Source organism: Mercenaria mercenaria, chromosome 6, assembly GCF_021730395.1.
Source record: "Mercenaria mercenaria strain notata chromosome 6, MADL_Memer_1, whole genome shotgun sequence".
NCBI lineage: Eukaryota > Metazoa > Mollusca > Bivalvia > Venerida > Veneridae > Mercenaria > Mercenaria mercenaria.
This window is the reverse complement of record NC_069366.1, coordinates 54,424,930-54,449,701: the sequence shown is the minus strand read 5'-3', so window position 1 is coordinate 54,449,701 and position 24,772 is coordinate 54,424,930. Positions and strand designations below refer to the sequence as shown.

The 24,772-nt window shown below is 36.3% G+C and overlaps 1 protein-coding gene across 3 annotated transcripts; it reads right to left on the bottom strand.

Moving 5' to 3' along the window:
• Positions 1–1,012: 1,012 nt before the first annotated feature.
• Positions 1,013–24,772, bottom strand: LOC123548850 (sorting nexin-16-like). 3 transcript variants are annotated; one of them, XM_045336439.2, is made up of 9 exons: positions 24,638–24,676; positions 23,256–23,348; positions 21,547–21,646; positions 12,162–12,606; positions 10,485–10,571; positions 8,937–9,085; positions 7,076–7,145; positions 6,109–6,245; positions 1,013–5,620 (listed from the first exon to the last, which is right to left on the bottom strand). In XM_045336439.2, exons 3-9 carry the CDS (start codon positions 21,618–21,620, stop codon positions 5,344–5,346), a joined length of 1,239 nt encoding a protein of 412 aa, XP_045192374.2. In that variant the 5' UTR covers positions 21,621–21,646; positions 23,256–23,348; positions 24,638–24,676; the 3' UTR covers positions 1,013–5,343. The 3 variants fall into 3 exon arrangements, with proteins under 3 accessions (XP_045192374.2, XP_045192373.2, XP_045192375.2); XM_045336438.2 differs by lacking the exon at positions 23,256–23,348 and having other exon boundaries at positions 24,638–24,772; XM_045336440.2 differs by lacking the exons at positions 23,256–23,348; positions 24,638–24,676 and adding an exon at positions 24,457–24,623.

Here is a 24,772-nt window from a genome sequence, read left to right as displayed (position 1 = left end):
ACAATAGGTGACATAAAAATCTCTTAGATAAGATGTTTGGGTTTGAAAACACATTTATAAAAACAGCTTTTGAGATGTCTCATTCTTGTGCAGACTTTAAATTAACAACCTCTCTAGAATAAACACTACTGGCAATACTTTAAAGTGCTTGCTGTACAGCGTTGTTTGCTCTGGAGAAGTTAATTTACTAAGAATTCTGAGCGTTTGTTGTAGAGAGATGTTTGCTCTGAAGAGGTTAATTTACTATTAAATGAGCCGTGCTATTAAATGAGCCATGCCATGAGGAAACCAACAAAGTGAGTTTGCGACCAGCATGGATCCATGCTGTTCACTAACAGTTTCTCTAATTGCATTAGGCTTTGAAAGCGAACAGCATGGATCTTGACCAGACTGCGCGGATGCGCAGGCTGGTCTGGATCCATGCTGGTCGCAAAGCCACTATGTTGGTTTTCTCGTGGCCCGGCTCAAATAATTCTGGGCAGAATTTAAACCGTTTGTTGTAGAAAGATTTTTGCTCCGGAGAGAATAATTTACTACGGATTTTATCTCAACAGAAAGAAAATATTCACTTTATAATAATGAGGTTTTTGCTCCATTAAGGTATTATACTGCATCACTTTTACAACAAACAATAAATTAGTCTGTAGAGATAACTGCTAAATCAGTTTTTGTCATCAAGCTCTCAGCAACTAAAAGATATAATCCATGTCAGGGAAATATCATGTTTTGGTTTGTCAGAATATCAGATTTTATACAAGAGGGCCATTAAGGCCCTGTATCGCTCACCTGACCTATTGATCTAAAGATCATCAAGATTAACATTCGGACCAAGTTTCATTAAGATATGGTCATAAATGTGGCCTCTAAAGTGTTAACTAGCTTTTCCTTTGATTTGACCTGGTGACCTAGTTTTTGACCTGACATGACCCAGATTCAAATTTGTCCTAAAGATCATCAAGTTTAACATTCTAAGTTTCATGAAGATACAGTCATAAATATGGCCTCTAGAGTGTTAACAAGCTTTTCCTTTGATTTGACCTGGTGACCTAGTTTTTGTCCCCACCTAACCTAGATTTGAACCTGAGCTATAGATCATCAAGATTAACATTTTGACCAAGTTTCATTAAGATATGGTCATAAATGTGGCCTCTACAGTGTAAACTAGCTTTTTTTTTTATTTGACCTGGTGACCTAGTTTTTGATCCTACATAACCCAGATTCAAACTGGACCTTAAGGTACAATATTAACATTCTGACCAAGTTTCATGAAGATACAGTCATAAATGCGGCCTCTGCAGTGTTAACAGGTTTTTCCTTTGATTTGACCTGGTGACCTAGTTTTTGACCCCAGATGACCCAATATCGAACTCGTCCAAGACTTTATTGAGGATAACACTCTGATCAAGTTTCATTAAGATTGACCGAAATTGTGACCTCTAGAGTGTTAAAAAGTTTTTCCTTTGATTTGACCTGGTGACCTAGTTTTTGACCCCAGATGACCCAATAACAAATTTGTTCAAGATTTTATTACGGGTAACATTCTGACCAAGTTTCATTAAGATTGGGCCAAAAATGTGACCTCTAGAATGTATACAAGGTTTTCCTTTGATTTGGCTTGGTGACCTAGTTTTTGACCCCAGATGACCCAATATCAAATTCGTCCAAGATTTTATAGAAGGTAACATTCTGACCAAGTTTCATTAAGACTGGCCAAAATTGTGACCTCTAGAGTGTTAACAAGCTTCTCCTTTGATTTGACCTGGTGACCTAGTTTTTGACCCCAGATGACCCAATATCGAACTCGTCCAAGATTTTATTGAGGGTAACATTCTGACCAAGTTTCATTAAGATTGGGCCAAAAATGTGACCTCTAGAGTGTTAACAGTCAAATTGTTGACGACAGACGGACGGACGATGGACACTGTGCTCAGGTGAGCTAATAATATCATTTTTTTTTAAGTAAATAAACTTTCTTTAGCATGTCATGTTAGATCAGAGCCTGTATTCATCAATGTTTTAAGCCTGAAACAGACTTAAGACTTTTAAATGACAAAATTACTTTTTTGCCATATATTTGCAAATCTCGTACAGAATTTAATGAAATTTGGTTTGGGTAAGGCATGTACTACAATCAAATGCTGAGCAGAGTTTCTGCAATATAGATTTATTACAAAGGAAGTTACGGCAACTTGAATTTTTAGAGGTTTTAAGTGTAAGTCTAAATTTTAGACATAAAACTTTGATGAATAAGGGCCCAGTAGCTGGCAAGTAGGTATTTACAAGACAACAAGAGCTCGCAGAACACGAAATGCCAACCTTGATGCATTCACCAACTGCACAAGAAACAAATAATTTGGTCACTGTGCACATGGATGTTTGACCTACTGACCTCAAATCAATAATTATGGATTATTTACCAGTCATAAGTGACCTCCGTATCAAATGAGCAATCTCTAGTTATTTGGAAAAAACGTTCTACTGTTCTGGGTCAATGTGACCTTGACCTTTGACCTACTGACCTTAAAATTCATGATCCTAAGCCCAAGCATTCTCAAGTTAGCGTCCGGAAACAGTTTAAATGTTTTGTATCACTATGACCTTGACCTTTGACCTCCTGATCTCAAAATCTACCCGGGTTATCTGCTGTTCATGATCAACATCCCTATTAAGTTTCTTGATCCTAGGCCCAAGCATTCTAAAAATGTTCTACTGTTCTGGGTCACTGTGACCTTGACCTTTGACCTCCTGATCTAAAAATCAATAGGGGTCATCTGCTGTTCATGACCAACCTCCCTATTAAGTTTCAATTCTAGGCCCAAGCAATCAAGTTATTGTCTGGAAACTGTTTAACTGTTCCAGGTCACTGTGACCTTGACCGCTGACCTACTGACCTCAAAATCAATAGGGGTTATCTGCTGTTCATGATCTCAACCTTCCTTTTAAGTTTCGTGATCCTAGGCACAAGCATTCTCAAGTTATTGTCTGGAAATGGTTTAACTGTTCAAGGTCACTGTGATCATCACCTTTGACCTACTAGTCTCAAAATCAAACGGGGTTCATCTGCTGGTCATGGCCAACCTCCTTTAATATCAACTTTCATGATCCTAGGCCCAAGGGTTTTTGAATTATCATACGGAAACTGATTGGTCTACATACTGACCGACCGACATACTGATCGACTGACATCTGCAAAACAATATACCCTTCCTTCTTCAAAGGGGGGCATAATAAAATATACAAATGCACCAAAACTCCTTGTAATATTTATCTGACACATTTACCCCATATTTCACAAAAGCTATGACTTCTGCTTTGCCAAAACTTTTGAATAAATAATCAAGATGCAAACATAAAAAACAGTTATATAACTAAAATATTGATTTGTGTCAATAAAAAGGGACTACAGAAATCAGCCTCCTCTCACGTATATAAACAAAAAATACATAAACATAAAAGCTGTCAGTTTGAGGATATTGTATTTTAATATGGATTTACAAGACTAGCATGAGAAAATTAATTTTCATTTTTATTACTGTTATAAATAGCCCTATGTTTTAACAAGTTTGCCGTATATCATTAATACTGTGAAAATAAATATTTTTGTGAATACAAATTTTCATAATTTTGGCCGAAAAGGCGGATTCATGGGGATATAATTTCATGGATTTTAACTTATGTAAATGAATGGGAATTTTACTTGTTAGTTGGAATTTAATTTCGAGGATAGATTTTTAAAACACTGATATCAAAAAAAATTAATCCCCCATGAATATTAATGATTTGGTATTCTACCAAGTGAACCAGTTCCATTTCATATCGGGAACTTTTAGCCTCATTAAAATAACTGTTTGTTCAGTATAATTAATACCAGTCATCAATAAATTAAATATTACAGATGATCTCTGAAAGCCAATAAATTATGTATCCAATATACAGAATTAATGATCTGTAATTCTTTTTAAAATTGTTTCATCATAACAGTTACAATAAGTTTTGTATCACAACCATTGAAATTACTTCAAATTTTATGCTTTCTACTCACCTAAAATATATTAAACAAAATGCTTACCAAATATTCAAACAGCAGCTACACTTTACATTACACTGGTAAAACAAGGGCTATTTTTAATAGGTATCTGGTATCTAATCTTGGGTATACTGTGACCTTAACCTTTATGCAATCAAAACAATTGGTGGGTAAACAACCAATCATATGTAATCATCACAAGAAGGCCACAGTCTGGAGCATTCTGATGTTATTGATCTGAAATTGCTGCCAGACTAAAGGTCACTATGAACTTTGATGTATTAACCAAAAAAATCAATTCGGGAAAAGCAATCATTCCATGAAATTTGAGGAATGTGCAGTCAAAAGTTTAGTTACTGAAAAGAAACTTTTTTCATGTTAAAAAATCAGTGTGACATTTAAGAAATGAATTTTATTTTATGTTTATGCAAAATTAACGACAGAAAAGGATCAACATGTTTAATTTGCTGATCCTATTCTGTCGTTCATTTCACATGAACAATGAAAAAAAAAGTTTCATTTCTTATATTTACATTATATTTCCTTTCCATTTGTAAACAAGATAATATTATAAATTTCAAACATGTTGTTGCATTTAACATTCCATTCAGCTTCCTGGCCATTCTTTTCACCAGATGGAACAACTGCAACGTCATCCAAAGAACACTCTCCTTGACTATATGCAGGATGTCAAAAACAGCGGCCCATTATCTCTACGCAGTGTTAACATTGCTCTCGTGCCTTTTGTTTTGCTGTTCATACAAAATGAATACCATAATTTCAATGGAAAAGAATAGGGCGAATTTAAATACTGGCTTTTGAACAAAATGTCTCTCAAAGTAAAACTGTCATCTACTGACCACATGCAACAATCTTATCAAGTCCAAAGACTGCAGGTCCAAGCAATCTCTAGTTATTGGTCAGAAACCAAATGAGCCGTGCCATGGGAAAACCAACATAGTGGGTTTGCGACCAGCATGGATCCAGACCAGCCTGCGCATCCGCGCAGTCTGGTCAGGCTCCATGCTGTTCGCTTTTAAAGCCTACTGGATTTGGAGAAACTGTTAGCGAACAGCATGGATCCTGACCAGACTGTGCGGATGCGCAGGCTGGTCTGGATCCATGCTGGTCGCAAACCCACTATGTTGGTTTTCCTATGGCACGGCTCAAATGATCTAACAAACTAACAGAATGACAAACATGAGCAAAACTATGTACCCGCTCTTCTTCAACAGGGGCATATAAATATCACATTGTAAATTAAGGCAAAGCTAAATATAAAATAAATATCAGCAAAAGCTAAACAAGGCAAGTGGTTAATTTAGATGAAGCCTAAAATTGCCAGATCTTTTTGCCACATTTTCCTTCTTTTTGAAAATATTTCCTTTCCCTTTAGTATTTACTTCAGTTTCAGAATCTAGTTCTGATCGGCCATTTTGTTTTTGGCTTATTGCTTCTGACTGGCTAATCTCATCTTTGAGAGACATAGGTGTTGATTGGTCAGCTTCTGGAGCCATAAAATCACATTCAGCCAATGACTGTGCAGGGGACGGCTCTGTTACTCCAACTGTAGCACCATTTGCATTTGCTTCCCTGTAAACAAAGTTTCACTGATCAAACAAAAATTTACATTATGAACATCATTTTTAGAAAGATCAAAGCCAAGATAAATGTTTTAAATGTTAAACAGCAACTGATTTTATTTTTAAGAAATGCTTGACGACTGGACAATTATATATGTGTCAAATTTTCTTTGTTCAATAAGATGTAATTTTTATGAGCTCATTTCCCTATAGAGCTACTGACTTCCATCAAAATACAGGAATCTATAAATATAGAACATGGCCATCAGGAGTGTGTGATCACTTCTTCTAGTGTGAGTCCATGAGAAACAGCTTTTCTGAAGTCATTTGACCTTAACCTCTTGATTCATATAGGGAAGTGGTCAGCTACAAACAGAACATGTGTAAGTACAGAATCAAGGAGCTTTTACTGAACTAACTTACGACTGTAACGACTGAAATGCCACTAAAACAAGGGGCTAAACAACCAAACAAACAAAACAAAAACCAAATACCTACCTGAGAGCTCTAGAGAGCATTTCTACCTGGGATTTAAACAGACTCAATTCTTCTCGCAATAATTCCATCTCAACATCTTTGGCGTGTATTTCTTTTTTGAGACTATAAACAGCGTCTTCCAGTTCATCACAGTAAGCCTGCAATCATTTGTTTTATGCATTATATTTATTTTGCTAAGTAATTTCAAAACATTCACTTTCAATTTAAAACATATAGTGACTTTCTGGCTATATAAGGACTCTGATTGATATTTGTGGAATGGTGAAAAATTAAGGAAATGCACCGATACATTTTATTTGGTTATATGCTGAAAATAGGTAAATATACAACTTTGAAAAGTTCCAGTATATTTATAGGTTATAAGATTTGTATCAAGAAATATGCAGCGGAAATATTGCGCGACTTTAGGAGCGCAATATTACTCCGCAAAAGAACAAGAGCATATTTGTCGAAGCAAATCTATAATCTTTTTATTACATACGCATCTAAACTTAAAATCATTATATAAATGATACAAATTATTTATTAAGCCTGGGTGAAATTGAAAATATTGTCGTTAAAGAACTTTTAAACAAGACAACATACATGAAACTGGTATCACAAATGATGTCACACCCCCATTTTTCTAAAATTTGAAAGTATCTGATAGCTCTACTTAGCTTAATTTCATGGTCAAAACATGTTCAGGTTGCAGCAAGATCTCCTATATAACAAAAAAAATTGCTGGGGAAACATTACCAAAGAAACCTCAAGACAATATGTGTATACATTTTAAAAGCCCATTGAAGTATGCCCCTAAAAATAGTTACTGTTATCATAACATCATCAAGATTAGTTCAAAACTGTGATAATGCATTTCATTTTAAAATAATTACAGATGTTATTAAACATATCAAGTTGTCAAGAAGTGTATATCTTAACGCTGCATAAGAAATTACAACTGTATCAGGAAGTCAACAAAATTTACCCTGCTTTCTTCCACACTGTCATGTGGTCCTGGAGGGTCCCTGAAGCAGAAAAACTCCTGAACTGGAATACTGAAAAAAAAATAAAGAAAAGAAAGGCAATGTAAAACTACTGGAAACTAAATTAACGGCATATTTCAGACAGTGTAAAATCACTTTAACAGGGACACTAAAGTAACAGCAATATATAGCCTGTTACACACCCTCCTGAACTTGCATGATAGCAATATTTCAGGTAATGTTGACTCACTCTGATACTAAATTAACAGAAATATTACATTACCTGAAGAACTCCTGAACTAGGATACAAAATTAACAGCAAAATTCCATGTAATGTAAAAACAAGAAGACCATGATGGTCCTGAATCGCTCACCTCTTCCCACCCAGTTGATAAACATTCAGACCAACTTTCATACAGATCCCATGAAAAATATGGCCTCTAGAGAGGTCACAATGTTTTTTCATTATTTGACCTACTGACCTACTTTTTGAAGGCACATGACTCACTTTTGAACTAGACCTAGATATCATCAAGATGAACATTCTGACCAATTTTCATGAAGATCCATTCATAAATATGGCCTCTAGAGATGTCACAAGGTTTTTCTATTTTTAGACCTACTGACCTAGTTTTTGATGGCACATGACCCTGTTTCGAACTTGACCTAGATATCACCAAGATGAACATTCAAACCAACTTTCATACAGATCCCAGAAAAATATGGCCTTTAGAGAGGTCACAAGGTTTTTCTATTATTTGACCTACTGACCTAGTTTTTGATGGCACGTGACCCACTTTCGAACTTGACCTAGATATCATCAACATGAACATTCAGACCAAATTTCATACAGATCCCATGAAAAATATAGCCTCTAGAGAGGTCACAAGGTTTTTCTATTATTTGACTTACTGACCTAGTTTTTGACGGCACGTGACCCACTTTCAAATTTGACCTAGATATCATCAAGGTGAACATTTTGACCAATTTTCATGAAGATCTCATGAAATATATGGCCTCTAGAGAGGTCACAAGGTTTTTCTATTATTTGACCTACTCACCTAGTTTTTGATGGCACGTGACCCAGTTTCGAACTTGACCTAGATATCATCAAGGTGAACGCTCTGACCAATTTTCATGAAAATCTTGTGAAATATATGGCCTCTAGAGAGGTCACAAGGTTTTTCTATTTTTAGACCTACTGACCTATTTTTTGAAGGGACGTGACCCAGTTTCGAACTTGACCTAGATATCATCAAGGTGAACATTCTGACCAATTTTCATGAAGATCTCATGAAATATATGGCCTCTAGAGAGGTCACAAGGTTTTTCTATTTTTAGATCTACTGACCTAGTTTTTGACGGCATGTGACCCAGTTTCGAACTTGACCTAGATATCATCAAGATGAACATTCTGACCAACTTTCATAAAGATCCCACAAAAAAATGTGACCTCTAGAGTGGTCACAAGCAAAAGTTTACGGACGGACGCACGGGCGACGACGCTGCATGATCACAAAAGCTCACCTTGTCACTATGTGACAGGTGAGCTAAAAAAGGATACTTTATCAAAAGGAATATTTCATATAATGTAAAATCTCACGAACTCGGTCAATGTAATAATCTCATGAACTGGGATAAAGGCAATATTTTAGGTAATGTCAATTTTGTAAAATTTCCCGAACTAGTATACAGAAACAATGATTTTAGTACTTCAGATAATATAAAATCTCCTTTTTGACAACTGCAAGAGGCTGTTTATCTACTGACAATTCTTATATTGATGTAGTACTGACCAATCAAAACACCAGTCTCAAAATGGTCTCTTTTATAACCTTAAAAGAAAACTGAAAATAATCATACCAATTGCATAGGCCTGAATGACAGAGGATACTGTCTACAAAGGCTTGAAGACCAAGCATTCTGTCTTCTACAAACTCTTTTTCAAAGTTGTTTCTGAACCATCGTTTTGGAGGTAATGGAAGTCTGAACATTGGAAATAGCTTTTTCACCTTAAAAACAAAAGAAACATAATATTTTTCTGCAAAAAGCTATGATTTACCTTGAATTATGTGTTATATTGTTTTTGTAAAATTTTATGGTTCAGCCAAAATGGTTACTTTGTCAAAATATATATCTCTACTTTCTATTCTTGAAACAAAATAAAACAAGAGCTGTCGGAGGACAGCAACGCTCGACTATTCAACAGCCTTGTCAATTGAATGAATACAAAAGTCGAAAAAGGGCATAATTTTGTAAAAATGCATAACAGGGTTATGAAACCTGCACAGTGCTTATCAAGCTCATGACAGTGGACAAGTGTGTAACGTTTCAATTCATTCTTATTAGTGGGTACTGAGATACCAGCTTACATATAAGAATTTAACCAAAAACTGCTTACTTCAAAAAGGGGCATAATTTTGTTAAAATGCAAAGTAGAGTTATTGAACCTTTGCAATGCATGTCATATCATGACAGTGAACAAGTGTGTGAAGTTTCAATCTTTTCCCATTAGTGGATACTGAGATACCAGCTTACATACAAAAACTTAACCAAAAACTGCTAAGTGGAAAAAGGGGCATAATTTTGAAAAAAGCATAACAAAGTAAAGTTATGGGACCTGCTTACATGTAGTGCATGTAAGATCATGACAGTGAACAAGTATGTGAAGTTTCAACCCATTCCCATAAGTGAGTACTGAGATACCAGCTTACATACAAAACCTTAACCAAAAATTTCTAAGTCGAAAAAGAGGCATAATTTTGTAAAAAAGCAAAATAGAGTTATGGAATGGAATGTGCAATGTAAGTCAGTTTATCACAGTGAATAAGTGTGTGAAGTTTCAATCCATTCCCACAAGTGGTTACTGAGATACCAGCTTACATACAAAAACTTGACCAAACTGGGACGTGGACGCTGACTCACGGGCGAGTCCAATAGCTCTACTATTCTATGAATAGTTGAGCTAAAAAGACTTTATCTGGGCTCTGATTTTTCAATAGATACAATATCAAAATAATGAAAATAATCCTTATAATAAAGATTTCATAGTTTTTCTTTTTGGCTTTACAGAACTGCATTTATTTTTCAACAGTATTGTCAGTATGAAATGTTTATGACTTAAAGCATTTATCTACAGACAGTTTGTTTCATTTTTGTAGGGTTTTCTGTCACGCTGATACAATTACAGGTCATCTGGCAACTTTCCTCAGGACATTACTTCCAGTGCAGGCAAGCACCTGGGTAGAACCATTGACATTCCACAAGCCACCTAAATGGCTTCTACACATTAAAGAATTCTACACCCCAAGCGAGGTTTAGAGCCCACAGCTCTGAGTGGCAAGTGATTCAAAGTCAGTGACATTAATATCTCGACCTCGGACGCCCCTTATCTATAAATAGAAAACATACCTTTTGTTGTAGTTGTACAAAATCAGTGTAACGTCGGAACACAAACCAGTTGTCATTGTTACCTTTATGTACATGAAGTTTGAACACCTGAAACATGAAAGAAATTGTCATATAATGGGTATTTTCATTAACTGATTTCATTATCTAGTTCTACCCGGAATTTTACCATCTATCAACTACAGTGCTGTTACCCAGTATGACTGAACTACTTCATTTAAATAAACTAAACTTGAAACTTAAATGTAAGTCTTTTGATTTTATCAAGCTATAGAAATAAGTAACAAGAGCACCGCCTTGTGGGTGCTGACGCTCATCTGATTTTTTTTGTATAATAGAAATATTGTCCTACCCATGATTTTCTAAGTCTAAAAAGGGCCATCACTCTTGCAAAAAGCAGGATAGAGTTATGTTTCTTGATGTACAGTGTCCACTTATGATGGTGAAAAACTGTTGCAAGTTTTAAAGCAATAGCTTTGACAGTTTATGAGAAAAGTTGACTTAAACATAATATTCAACCAAGAAAATGATTTTTCTAAGTCCAAAAGGGGCAATAATTATTGCAAAAAGCAGGATGGAGTTATGTTGCTTGCTGTACAGGGTCAGCTTATGATGGTGAACAAGTGTTGCAAGTTTTAAAGCAATAGCTTTGATAGTTTAAGAGAAAAAGTTGACCTAAACATAAAACTTAACCAAGAAATCTGATATTTTCTAAGTCCAAAAGGGGCCATAAATCTTGCAAAAAGCAGGATGGAGTTATGTTTCTTGCTGTACAGGGTCAGCTTATGATGGTGAACAAGTATTGCAAGTTTTAAAGTAATAGCTTTGATAGTTTAGGATAAAAGCTGACCTAAACATAAAACTTAACCAAGAAAACTGATTTTCTAAGTCCAAAAGGGGCAATAATTCTTGCAAAAAGCAAGATGGGGTTATGTTTCTTGATGTACAGGGTCTGCTTATGATGGTGAACAAGTATTCCAAGTTTCAAAGCAAAAGCTTTGATAGTTTAGGAGAAAAGTTGACCTAAACATAAAACTTAACCAAGAAATCTGATATTTTCTAAGTACAAAAGGGGCCATAAATCTTGCAAAAAGCAAGATGGAGTCATGTTTCTTGCTATACAGGGTCAGCTTATGATGGTGAACAAGTATTCCAAGTTTCAAAGCAATAGCTTTGATAGTTTAGGAGAAAAGCTGACCTAAACATAAAACTTAACCAGGCAACGCCGACGCAGACGCCGACGCCGACAACCGCTCAAGTGATGACAATGACTAATCATTTTTTTTCAAAAAATCAGATGAGCAAAAAATTGTTTTAACAGAAGAATTACTGCCTAATATTATAGGAAAACATGGTGGTGCAGAAGTAAAATCCAGAATAATGCAGTTTGGAATCCTGGAAAGAATCAAGGTTAACCACTTTCTCCAAAATCTCTTATAATAAAAGGCACAAAATTCTGGTCAGGTATATTAAGCTCAAGCAGACTTCCATTTACATAAATAATTATATATGAATTTAAACTAAATGTAACTATTGCTACCTAACATATCAAATGTAGTACATTCATACACGATACTGATCCAAGTGCATTTAAATAGTCAACCTCTGAAGCAGTTTCTATCTTTTCCATATCTCTTTAGTTACTATAATAATCGTGACACTTTCTAAAAGAAAACTCACAGTAAATTTGGCTCTCTGTTCCATTACTTCATATCCAACTAGAGGCACTCTAACTTCAAGTGGGTCTACAAAACTGACCCTTTTCTTCCTCCGCTCTGCACGGTCACCAGAGTCAGTGCTACATGTAGTGTTTGTACTTCCTGTTCCCCTACGAGTCACAGGCGAAACTCCCACAGCCCTAGAGTCAGTATCCAAATCTGTGTTCTGCCTTATTGGGGTACTGGTAGTGGGGAATGTTTCCGTTTCTCTTATCTTAGTCTCTTTTCCAGCATTATTAGGAGTTGTCTTTTCCTGACTTGATGTGAGCGGACTTTCCTCCCCTGATGAACTCAATGACCTGGCAGTATGATATTCTGACAGTGACAGCTTTGCCTCGTTTTTATGTGGACCAGTACTTGATGGCAATTTAGCAGTGGCTTCATCATTATTTGCTATGTGGACACGCCTGCAAGAAGGAAAAACAAGAGCACCGCCTTGCGGGTGCTGACGCTCATCTGATTTTTTTTTTATAATAGAAATATTGTCCTACCCATGATTTTCTAAGTCTAAAAAGGGCCATCACTCTTGCAAAAAGCAGGATAGAGTTATGTTTCTTGATGTACAGTGTCCACTTATGATGGTGAAAAACTGTTGCAAGTTTTAAAGCAATAGCTTTGATAGTTTATGAGAAAAGTTGACTTAAACATAATATTCAACCAAGAAAATGATTTTTCTAAGTCCAAAAGGGGCAATAATTATTGCAAAAAGCAGGATGGAGTTATGTTGCTTGCTGTACAGGGTCAGCTTATGATGGTGAACAAGAGTTGCAAGTTTTAAAGCAATAGCTTTGATAGTTTAAGAGAAAAAGTTGACCTAAACATAAAACTTAACCAAGAAATCTGATATTTTCTAAGTCCAAAAGGGGCCATAAATCTTGCAAAAAGCAGGATGGAGTTATGTTTCTTGCTGTACAGGGTCAGCTTATGATGGTGAACAAGTGTTGCAAGTTTTAAAGGAATAGCTTTGATAGTTTAGGATAAAAGCTGACCTAAACATAAAACTTAACCAAGAAAACTGATTTTCTAAGTCCAAAAGGGGCAATAATTCTTGCAAAAAGCAAGATGGAGTTATGTTTCTTGATTTACAGGGTCTGCTTATGATGGTGAACAAGTATTCCATGTTTCAAAGCAAAAGCTTTGATAGTTTAGGAGAAAAGTTGACCTAAACATAAAACTTAACCAAGAAATCTGATATTTTCTAAGTACAAAAGGGGCCATAAATCTTGCAAAAAGCAAGATGGAGTTATGTTTCTTGCTATACAGGGTCAGCTTATGATGGCGAACAAGTATTCCAAGTTTCAAAGCAATAGCTTTGATAGTTTAGGAGAAAAGCTGACCTAAACATAAAACTTAACCAGGCAACGCCGACGCAGACGCCGACGCCGACGCCGACAACCGCTCAAGTGATGACAATAACTCATCATTTTTTTTCAAAAAATCAGATGAGCTAAAAATGTCTATCACACCTGCAAGAAGGAAAAATATGTTTAACACACCTGCAAGAAGGAAAAATATATTTAACACATCTGCAAGAAGGAAAAATATGTCCAACACATCTGTAAGAAGGAAAAATATGTCCAACACACCTGCAAGAAGGAAAAATATGTCCAACAAACCTGCAAGAAGGAACAAGAGGACCATGATGGTCCTGAATCGCTCACCTCTTCCCACATGATCCAGTTTTGAGTATGACATCGTTTTTTCTATTATTTGACATAGTGACCTAGTTTTTGAGCTCATGTGACCCAGTTTTGAACTTGACCTAGATATTATCAAGATAAAAATTCTGACCAATTTTCATGAAGATCCATTGAAAAATATGGTCTCTAGAGAGGTCACAAGGTTTTTCTATTATTTGACCTATTGACCTAGTTTTTTAAGGCACGTGACCCAGTTTCAAACTTGACCTAGATATCATCAAGGTTAACATTCTGACCAATTTTCATGAAGATCCATTCAAGGGTATGGCCACTAGAGAGGTCACAAGGTTTTTCTATTTCAAGACCTACTGACATAGTTTTTGATCGCAGTTGACCCAGTTTCAAACTTGACCTAGATATCATCAAAATAAACATTCAGACCAACTTTCATACAGATCCCATGAAAAATATGGCCTCTAGAGAGGTCACAAGGTTTTTTCATTATTTGACCTACTGACCTACTTTTTGATGGCATGTGACCCACTTTTGAACTTGACCTAGATATCATCAAGATGAACATTCTGACCAATTTTTATGGAGATCCATTCACAAGTATGGCCTCTAGAGAGGTCACAAGGTTTTTCTATTTTTAGACCTACTGACCTAGTTTTTGACCGCACATGACCCTGTATCAAACTTGACCTATATATCATCAAGATGAACATTCAGACCAACTTTCATGAAGATCCATTGAAAAATATGGCCTCTAGAGAGGTCACAAGGTTTTTCTATTATTTGACCTACTGACCTTGTTTTTGATGGCACATGACCCACTTTCAAACTTCACCTAGATCTCATCAAGCTGAACATTCAGACCAACTTTCATACAGATTCCATGGAAAATATGGCCTCTAGAGAGGTCACAAGGTTTTTCTATTATTTGACTTACTGACCTAGTTTTTGACGGCACGTGACCCACTTTGAACTTGACTTAGATATCATCAAGGTGAACATTCTGACCAATTTTCATGAAGATTTCATGAAATATATGGCCTCTAGAGAGGTCACAAGGTTTTTCTATTTTAAGACCTACTGAACTTATTTTTGACCGCATGTGACCCAGTTTCGTATTTGACCTAGATATCATCAAGATGAACATTCAAACCAACTTTCATACAGATCCCATGAAAGATATGGCCTTTAGAGAGGTCACAAGGTTTTTCTATTATCTCACCTACTGACCTAGTTTTTGATGGCAGGTGACCCAGTTTCGAACTTGACCTAGATATCATCAAGATGAACATTCTGACCAATTTTCATGAAGATCTTGTGAAATATATGGCCTCTAGAAAGGTCACAAGGTTTTTCTATTTTTAGACCTACTGACCTAGTTTTTGACCGCACGTGACCCAGTTTCGAACTTGACCTAGATATCATCAAGATGAACATTCAGACCAACTTTCATACAGATCCCAGAAAAATATGCCCTTTAGAGAGGTCACAAGGTTTATCTATTATTTGACCTACTGACCTAGTTTTTGAAGGCACGTGACCCAGTTTCGAACTTCATCTAGATATCATCAAGGTGAACGTTCTGACCAACTTTCATGAAGATCTTGTGAAATATATGGCCTCTAGAGAGGTCACAACGTTTTTCTATTTTTAGACCTACTGACCTAGTTTTTGAAGACACGTGACCCAGTTTCGAACCTGAACTAGATATCATCAAGGTGAACATTCTGACCAATTTTCATGAAGATCCATTGAAAATTATGGCCTCTAGAGAGGTCACAAGGTTTTTCTATTTTTAGACCTACTGACCTAGTTTTTGATGGCACGTGACCCAGTTTCGAACTTGACCTAGAATTTACCAAGATGAACATTCTGACTCATTTTCATAAAGATCCCATGAAAAATGTGACCTCTAGAGATGTCACAAGGAAAAGTTTATGGATGCAGGCACGGACGACGGACACTGCGCGATCACAAAAGCTCACCTTGTCACTTCGTGACAGGTGAGCTAAAAATATGTCCAACACATCTGCAAGATGGAAAAATATGTCTAACACACCTGCAAGAAGGAAAAAATATATCCAACACACCTGCAAGATGGAAAAATATGTCAAACACACCGGCAAGATGGAACAAGAGGGTCATGATGGCCCTATATCGCTCACCTGTTATCATTGCACTTGAGGACAAGAAGGTCCTCAGAAAAAATATCTAAGTCCAAAGGACAGGAACAACAAAGGGAAGAAATTTAACCAAAAAGAAAAAAAAAATTCTTACAAGGTACAGATATGTCAAAATACGCCTAAAAATTGGAGGTACCATCCATGTTGTACCACAGGGAAGTGGTCTCGGTTTTTCCCTACAGCCAATAATAAACAAGAGGACCATGATGGTCCTGAATCGCTCACCTGAACCCACATAACCCAGTTTTGAACTGTGTATGACGTTGTTTTTTCTATTATTTGACATAGTGTCCTAGTTTTTGAGCTCATGTGACCCTGTTTTGAACCTGACCTAGATATCATCAAGATAAAAATTCTGAACAATTTTCATGAAGATCCATTGAAAAATATGGCCTCTAAAGAGGTCACAAGGTTTTTTATTATTTGACCTACTGACCTAGTTATTGATGGCACGTGACCCACTTTCAAACTTGACCTAGATATCATCAAGGTGAACATTATGACCAATTTTCATGAAGATCCATTCACAAGTATGGCCTCTAGAGAGGTCACAAGGTTTTTCTATTTTTAGACATACTGACTTAGTTTTTGACCACAGTTGACCCAGTTCGAACTTGACCTAGATATCACAAAGATGAACATTCAGACCAACTTTCATACAGATCCCATGAAAAATATGGCCTATAGAGAGGTCACAAGGATTTTTTATTATTTGACCTACTGACCTAGTTATTGAAGGCACGTGACCCAGTTTCAAACTTGACCTAGATATCATTAAGGTGAACATGCTGACCAATTTTCATGAAGATCCATTCAAAAGTATGGCCTTTAGAGAGGTCACAAGGTTTTTCTATTTTTAGACATACTGACCTAGTTTTTGATCGCAGTTGACCTAGTTTCAAACTTGACCTAGATCTCATCAAGATCAACAATCAGACCAACTTTCATACAGATCCCATGAAAAATATGGCCTCTAGAGAGGTCACAAGGCTTTTTATTATTTGACCTACTGACCTAGTTATTGAAGGAACGTGACCCACTTTTGAAGTTGATCTAGATATCATCAAGGTGAACATTCTGACCAATTATCATGAAGATCTATTCACAAGTATGGCCTCTAGAGAGGTCACAAGGTTTTTCTATTTTTAGACCTACTGACCTAGTTTTTGACTGCACGTGACCCAGTTTCAAACCTGACCTAGATATCATCAAGATGAACATTCAGACCAACTTTCATACAGATCCCATGAAAAATATGGCCTCTAGGAAGTCACAAGGTTTTTCTATTATTTGACCTTCTGACCTAGTTTTTGAGGGCATGTGACCCAGTTTAAAACCTGACCTAGATATCATCAAGGTAAACATTCTGACCAATTTTCATGAAGATCCATTGAAAATTATGGCCTCTAGAGAGGTCACAAGGTTTTTCTATTTTTAGACCTACTGGCTTAGTTTTTGACCTCACGTGACCCAGTTTCGAACTTGACCTAGGTATCATCAAGGTGAACATTCTGACCAATTTTCATAAAGACCCCATGAACAAGAGGATCATGATGGTCCTAAATCGCTCACCTATCCCCACATGACCCAGTGTTGAACTGAGTATGACGTCGTTATTTCTATTATTTGACAAAGTGACCTAGTTTTTTGAGCATATGTGACCTAGATATCATCAAGATATAAAATTCTGACCAATTTCATGAAGATCCATTGAAAAATATGACCTCTAGAGAGGTCACAAGGTTTTTATATTATTTGACCTAATGACCTAGTTTTTGAAGGCACGTGATTCACTTTTAAACTTGACCTAGATATCATCAAGGTGAACATTCTCACCAATTTTCATGAAGATCTCTTGAAAAATATGGCCTCTAGAGAGGTCACAAGGTTTTTCTATTTTTCAACCTACTGACCTAATTTTTGACCGCACATGACCCAATTACAAATTTGACGTAGATATCATCAAGCTGAACATTCTCAACAATTTTCATGAAGATCCATTGAGAAATATGGCCTCTAGAGACATCACAAGATTTTTCTATTTTTAGACCTACAGACCTAGTTTTTGACCGCACATGACCCAGTTTCTAACATGATCTAGATATCACCAAGATGAACATTCTGACCAATTTTAATGAAGATCTCTTGAAAAATATGGCCTCTAGAGAGGTCTAAATGTTTTTCTATTTTTAGATCTACTGACCTAGTTATTGACCGCACGTGACCAAGTTTCAAACCTGACCTAGATATCATCAAGGTGAACATTCAGACCAATTTTCATAAAGATCCCATGAAAAATATGGCCTCTAGAGAGGTCACAAAGTTTTTCTTTTTTGGGACCTACTGACCTAGTTTTTGATCGCACATGACCCAGTTTCAAACTTGACCCAGATATCATCAAGGTAAACATTCTGACCAATTTTCATGAAGATCCATTGAGAAATATGGCCTCTAGAGAGGTCACAAGGTTTTTCTATTTTTAGACCTACTGACCTAGTTTTGACCCCACGTGACCCAGTTTCGAATTTGAAATAGATATCATCAAGGTGAACATTCTGAATAATTTTCATGAAGATCTCATGAAAAATATGGCCTCTAGAGAGGTCACAAGGTATTTCTATTTTTAGACCTACTGACCTAGTTTTTGTCCCCATGTGACCCAGTTTCGAACTTGACCTAGATATCATCAAGGTGAACATTCTGACCAATTTTCATGAAGATCCATTGAGAAATATGGCCTCTAGAGAGGTCACAAGGTTTATCTTTTTTTAGACCTACTGACCTAGTTTTTGACCCCACGTGACCCAGTTTTGAAATCGACCTAGATATCATCAAGGTGAACATTCTGAATAATTTTCATGAAGACCTCATGAAAAATATGGCCTCTAGAGAGGTCACAAGGTTTTTTCTATTTTTAGATCACTGACCTAGTTTTTGATCCCACGTGACCCAGTTTCGAACTTGACCTAGATATCACCAAGGTGAACATTCTGACCAATTTTCATGAAGATCCATTAAGAAATATGGCCTCTAGAGAGGTCACAATGTTTTTCTATTTTTAGACCTACTGACCTAGTTTTTGACCCCATGTGACCCAGTTTCGAACCTGACCTAGATATCATCAAGGTGAACATTCTGACTAATTTTCATGAAGATCTCATGAAAAATATGGCCTCTAGAGAGGTCACAAGGTTTTTCTATTTTTAGTTCTACTGACCTAGTTCTTGACCGCATGTGACCCAGTTTTGAACTTGACCTAGATATTGTCAAGATGAACATTCTGACCAACTTTCAGAAAGATCCCATGAAAAATGTGACCTCTAGAGTGGTCACAAGCAAAAGTTTACGCACGCACGCACGCACACACGCACGCACGGACGCACAGACGACGGACGCCACACGATCACAAAAGCTCACCTTGTCACTTTGTGACAGGCGAGCTAAAAAGTTACTAAAAATAAGCTATTTATAGTAACGTAAAAGGGAAGTAATTAAAAAAAAATTATTGTAAGTGAACAAAAGAAGGATCTGCCAAATAAATCTGTTGACATAAATGAAATTTCAGATTAGTATCTTCATTAGTTACTGAGATATACCCATTTTAATTTGAAATAAAGGGAGGTAATCTGAAATAAAATCAGTCCATAGTTATCTACCCTGATTGGCTCAGTCCAACTAATAACAATAATGAAATTTCAAATAAGTCCTATAAGTACTTACTGATATAAATCCATTTTGATTACAATCAGGGGAGGTAATCAAAATAACTCTGGAACCTATGACTGAATCTGATTTGTCATGGAATCCAAGATTTATTGTTGTTGAAGATATTTTGGAAGTTTGTTTCAAAAAAAACCATAAATGAAGTCTCTATATGGCTGCAAAAGCCAAAATAGCCAATTCTGGACCTTTAAGGGGCCATAACTCTGGAACCCATGAAGGAATCTGGCCAGTTCAAAAAAGGAATCAATATCTTGTGGAGATACAAGTTGTGTGCAAGTTTGGTTAAAATCAAATCATAAATGAAGCTGCTATTGTGCAGACAAGGCCAAAATAGCTAATTTTGGCCCTTTCAGGGGCCATAACTTTGGAACCCATGAAGGGATCTGGTCGGTTCAAGAAAGGAAGCGAGATCTTATGGTGACACAAGTTGTGTGCAAGTTTGATTAAATTCAAATCATAAATAAAGCTGCTATTGTGCAGACAAGGTCAAAATAGCTAATTCTGGCCTTTTCAGGGGCCATAACTCTGGAACCCATAATGGAATATGGCCAGTTCAAGAAAGGAATCAAGATCTTATGGTGATACAAGCTGTGTGCCAGTTTGGTAAAAATCAAATCATAAATAAAGCTGCTATTGTGCAGACAAGGTCAAAATAGCTAATTTTAGCCCTTTCAGGGGCCATAACTCTGGAACCCATAATGGGATCTGGCCAGTTCAAGAAAGGAACCGAGATCTTATGGTGATACAAGTTGTGTGCAAGTTTGGTTAAAATAAAATCATAAACGAAACCACTATTGTGCAGACACAAAATTGTTGACGCACGGACGGACTGACGACGGATGAAGGGTGATCACAAAAGCTCACCTTGTCACTATGTGACAGGTGAGCTAAAAATATGTCCAACACAAGCAAGATGGAAAAATATGTCTAACACACCTGCAAGAAGGAAAAATATGTTTAACACACCAGCAAGAAGGAAAAATATGTCCAACACACCTGCAAGAAGGAAAAATATGTCCAACAAAGGACAAGATAACATGTTTATTTTGCAAAACATTGGTTTATACAAAGTTCATCAAAGTTGATGAAATATGAAGCAAATCTTTGTAATACTAATATTTTTTAAATGAAAGACTTTATTTTTTGTACTTCAAGTCAGCTTTTGAAGGGAAAGGAATGTCTAGTAATAGGCTGATCTTATATGAAAGTCATTGTCCAACCAAACATAACCCTGAAAGAATTTTTGCATTCTGAAATGTAAGAAAACTGCTAACCATGGAGGCAGCCATTTCAGTGCATTTACAAACTGCTGAATTGTTTCGCAAATCCCCTTTTCTTACTTTTTCTTGAGTTTAAGATCTAAAGCATTACAGTTACTTTCCTTCTAGTTAAAAGAAGTAGAGAATAGGTTTCAGAGAATTATAGAATTACAGTTCATTAATATTTTGAAAATTTGTAAATTAAATCCATCATTTTGTTCCATGGAAACAAAATGGCTACCATTTTTACTACATATTGAAATGTTCACAGTTTTGTCATTTCTAACTCAAATTCTAAAATTCTTTCACTGCCTTAAAAGGTTTTAGAAAATCCTGCACACTACATTTACATAAAAACAACTCAAAATTTCAATGAGATTGTTGAAAGTGTTTCACAAACAACATGAGTGTTGTCCTAAATAAAATGCTTTAATCAAATTTTCATGTACACAAGCACTCAAAATAGATGCACAGTAAAAAATCAAAAAAATCTGGCACAAGTCAATAGGTACATCTGTCCCTTTTATTACCGTATATCCCCATTTGTTGCAGACTGCAGCGGATCAAATAAATTCTCACATTCACTCGTGATTTGCTCTTCCATAATACAGTCATCCCATGTTTAGTTGTCTGAAAAGTACAACATTTTTTTAACAAGACTGATGTCAACAATGTGTGACATATGCCCCCTAAAAATGCTTGATAGATAAAATTATAAATTCTAAACAAGAGCTCCGACTACCAGGGCATAATAAAACTGAGTGAGAACTATAGAGTCTTTAAACATCTGGTACCCCTTAGGGTAAATACTGTCTTGTAACAGGGCATAATCATGCACATTTGCAAACAGAATTGGACAGGGCAGTAAACAATGGGAATTAAAAACAGCAGTTACTTTTGTTTTTGGAGTGAGAGTGGGAGGAGGAGGAGGGGGCCTCTAAAAGTATTAAGAAACAAGAAACTGCAAGTAGAAACATCAGAGGGAGTGGGAAGGGGTCTGGGGGCAGAGAATACTTTTATGGGAGTATGCCACTGACCCCAAATTCAATATGGATCTTCTAAAGTGATACTCAGTCATTGTGTAGTTTGAAAGCTGTCGCTCTTATATTTTATGACTCTGAGCTTGGAAACAAAAAAGCATACTAGCAGTTTAGTCAGGTCCATGTGATCTTGACCTTTTCACTGACCCCAAAATTGACTGGAATCTTCCTCTAGTGGTAGTTAAGTCATTGCATAAAGTTTCAAAGATGTGGCTATCATACTTTATGACACACAGTCTGAAAAATATCTCACTTTGCTGGTTATTGTGACCTTGATCTTTGATCTATTGAGATCCACCCCATCCCCGCCCCCATAAACAACAGGGATCTTCCATAAGTGGTGCTATGTCAATATGTTATGTTTGAAAGCCACAGCTATTATTTTTTATGACTAAGAGCCTGGAGCAAAAAAACTGCCAGCAATTAAGTCAGGTCTCTATGATCTTGACCTTTCAGCCACTAATCCAAAGCTCAATACTAAGGGATATCTTCCTCTTGTAGTTCTTATGAATTAAGACTTACATTCCAGTAACCATTTTCAGTTTCCACATCACCTTGACCGCAAACTTTGACGTACCAATATAAAAAAAACCAAAGAAGTCCTCCTCAGAAGGTGCTTGATCATCAGGTAAAGACTAAAAGCTGTAGTTTACCTTCGTCACTCTGAGCTCAGAAACCAAAAAAATATCAGAAATTATTCAGGTTCCCGTGTCCTTAACCTTTCAGCCACTGACCCAAAAATCAATAACCTCCTCCCTAGAACATTTAGTCATTGTGTGAAGTTAGAAAGCAATAGCTGTTCAATTTTATGACTTAGAGTCTGTAAATCCTTTCCAGTTTCCAGGTCATTGCGTCCCTGACCACTGACCTCGAAAACAATAGGGATTCTCCTCAAGTGGAAGTGGATTTCAGAACATAAGATGCAGATATAAAGTCCAAGCAAGAGCTCTGCAAAGATGGGCAGTGGGAAATATGTGCCCAAAGTTTTTGATCAGAGTAGGGGTTGCGTGCCAGCTGTGATTGGATACTAAGGCACAAGAAAGTAAAAGCTGTTCACAGTTGGGTCTTTGTTTGTTTGTTTTTTGGGGTGGGAGGGGGGGGGGGGGATGCAGAGGGTATGTGTGGATGGGGGATCAATGATTGGGGTTTAATCTGGAAATGTGTAAGGGAGTAATGTGAGTTAGTTAATCAACACCTACCTATATTCCAATTAAGTTTCAACTCAAGAAGCCAATACATTGCATGCATGAACATGTCTTAACTAGTAGGATTTTGTTGTTTTCACAGATATTCTGTAAATAAATGGAAAATCCACAAAATTAAAGATTTTTCAGCCTGTGACTTTACAGACTTGGTGTATTAAATCTGCTGAAATTTCAGTTTAACTCGAAACTGCAGCTTAAACTGAAACATTTCACTTTAGGCATCCCTAAATTGCACTCTGTCGCATTGACCAGCGCTTGGTTATGTTTTATAACATCTTGCATAACCAGGTCGCCATCCCACTACCAGACTACCTAACACCCAATACTAGATCTTCCAGAACCAGAACCACTCATTCCCAGGCATCCGTTCAAGTATCACCCTCATCCAACTATCATAAATTTTCATTCTTCCCTCGTACGGTATATCATTGGAATGCCTTGCCTTCAGATGTTGTCAACTCATCTGGGCCAGTGTTCAGTCAGGCTGTTAGCCAGATTGAGCACATCTCACTTTAAATACACCTGCCCTGTTTTTAACCTGTTTTTAACCATTCTCCTTCTTGCTTTTTACCACTACTTTTTACTCTTTTAACATTCTTGCTAGTTGACGCACAAAGTCTAGGTCCCCAGCAGGGCTTTGATTAAATGGAAGATAGATAAGTTATGCATAGATAAAACTAACAGGAGAATTTCAGACAGTTTTGATCCTTAATTTTTTCACATTTTTGAAAAATTCAAAGTCATCCATACTATACTGACTATAAATCACAAATCACTTCCATTTAGGCATGCAATCTGTAAATCATATAATTTTAAACTGTGGTTTTGAGTAGAATTGTAATTGCAACAGATTTCATATACACAGTCCGTAAATTTACAGACTGAAAAATCTTTAAATTCATGGATTGTCTACAGTGTATTTACAGAAGGTCTGTAAAATTGTATTTACAGAACATCTGTAAAAACAATGAAATCCCAGACCTGTTGAATAGATTTTTAAGCATATATATGAAAGGAACACTGGCTTTTTCTAATTTATCTGGCAACTTTCTCTTTGTTTAATTGCTAGTTTTACATTGCTTTGGAACAGTAAGTATAATGTAATATTACCTAGGGCTAAATGAATAACATTTTTTTTTATCACAAATATTTCTTTATAGATATATAAGCACTAAACAGAAACGTTTGATATTACCATTTACTGAAACTTTATCCAGACATGGGGTATATCCGAAATTATGTCAATAACCCCACTTAACAAAGCAACAAGACAAAGCAGTTTGCCAGCGTTAACAGCCTAAGTTTTAGACAAGCGACGGTTCATATATATCTGATAATGCGGAAGTCGTCTAAAATGATCTGTGATAGAAAAATACCTGTAAAATTGTCAGGTGACTTTGATTAATTTTTGACCGGATGTTGATTTTTTTGGTTAAATCAAAGTACAGGGAGTATTTTCTGACTGCTGTATTCGAGAAAGGTAATGCATTTCTCCAAAGCTCGTTTCCTTT

Excerpts from the sequence above, each read along its gene's own strand:
- LOC123548850 (XM_045336438.2), bottom strand. The coding sequence starts at position 21,620 with ATGGAAGAGCAAATCACGAGTGAATGTGAGAATTTATTTGATCCGCTG. Across the intron at positions 12,607-21,546 it reads GCAACAAATGGGGATATACG|GCGTGTCCACATAGCAAATA; the intron begins GTAATAAAAGGG and ends TCCTTCTTGCAG. Across the intron at positions 9,086-10,484 it reads TTGTACAACTACAACAAAAG|GTGAAAAAGCTATTTCCAAT; the intron begins GTATGTTTTCTA and ends TTTGTTTTTAAG.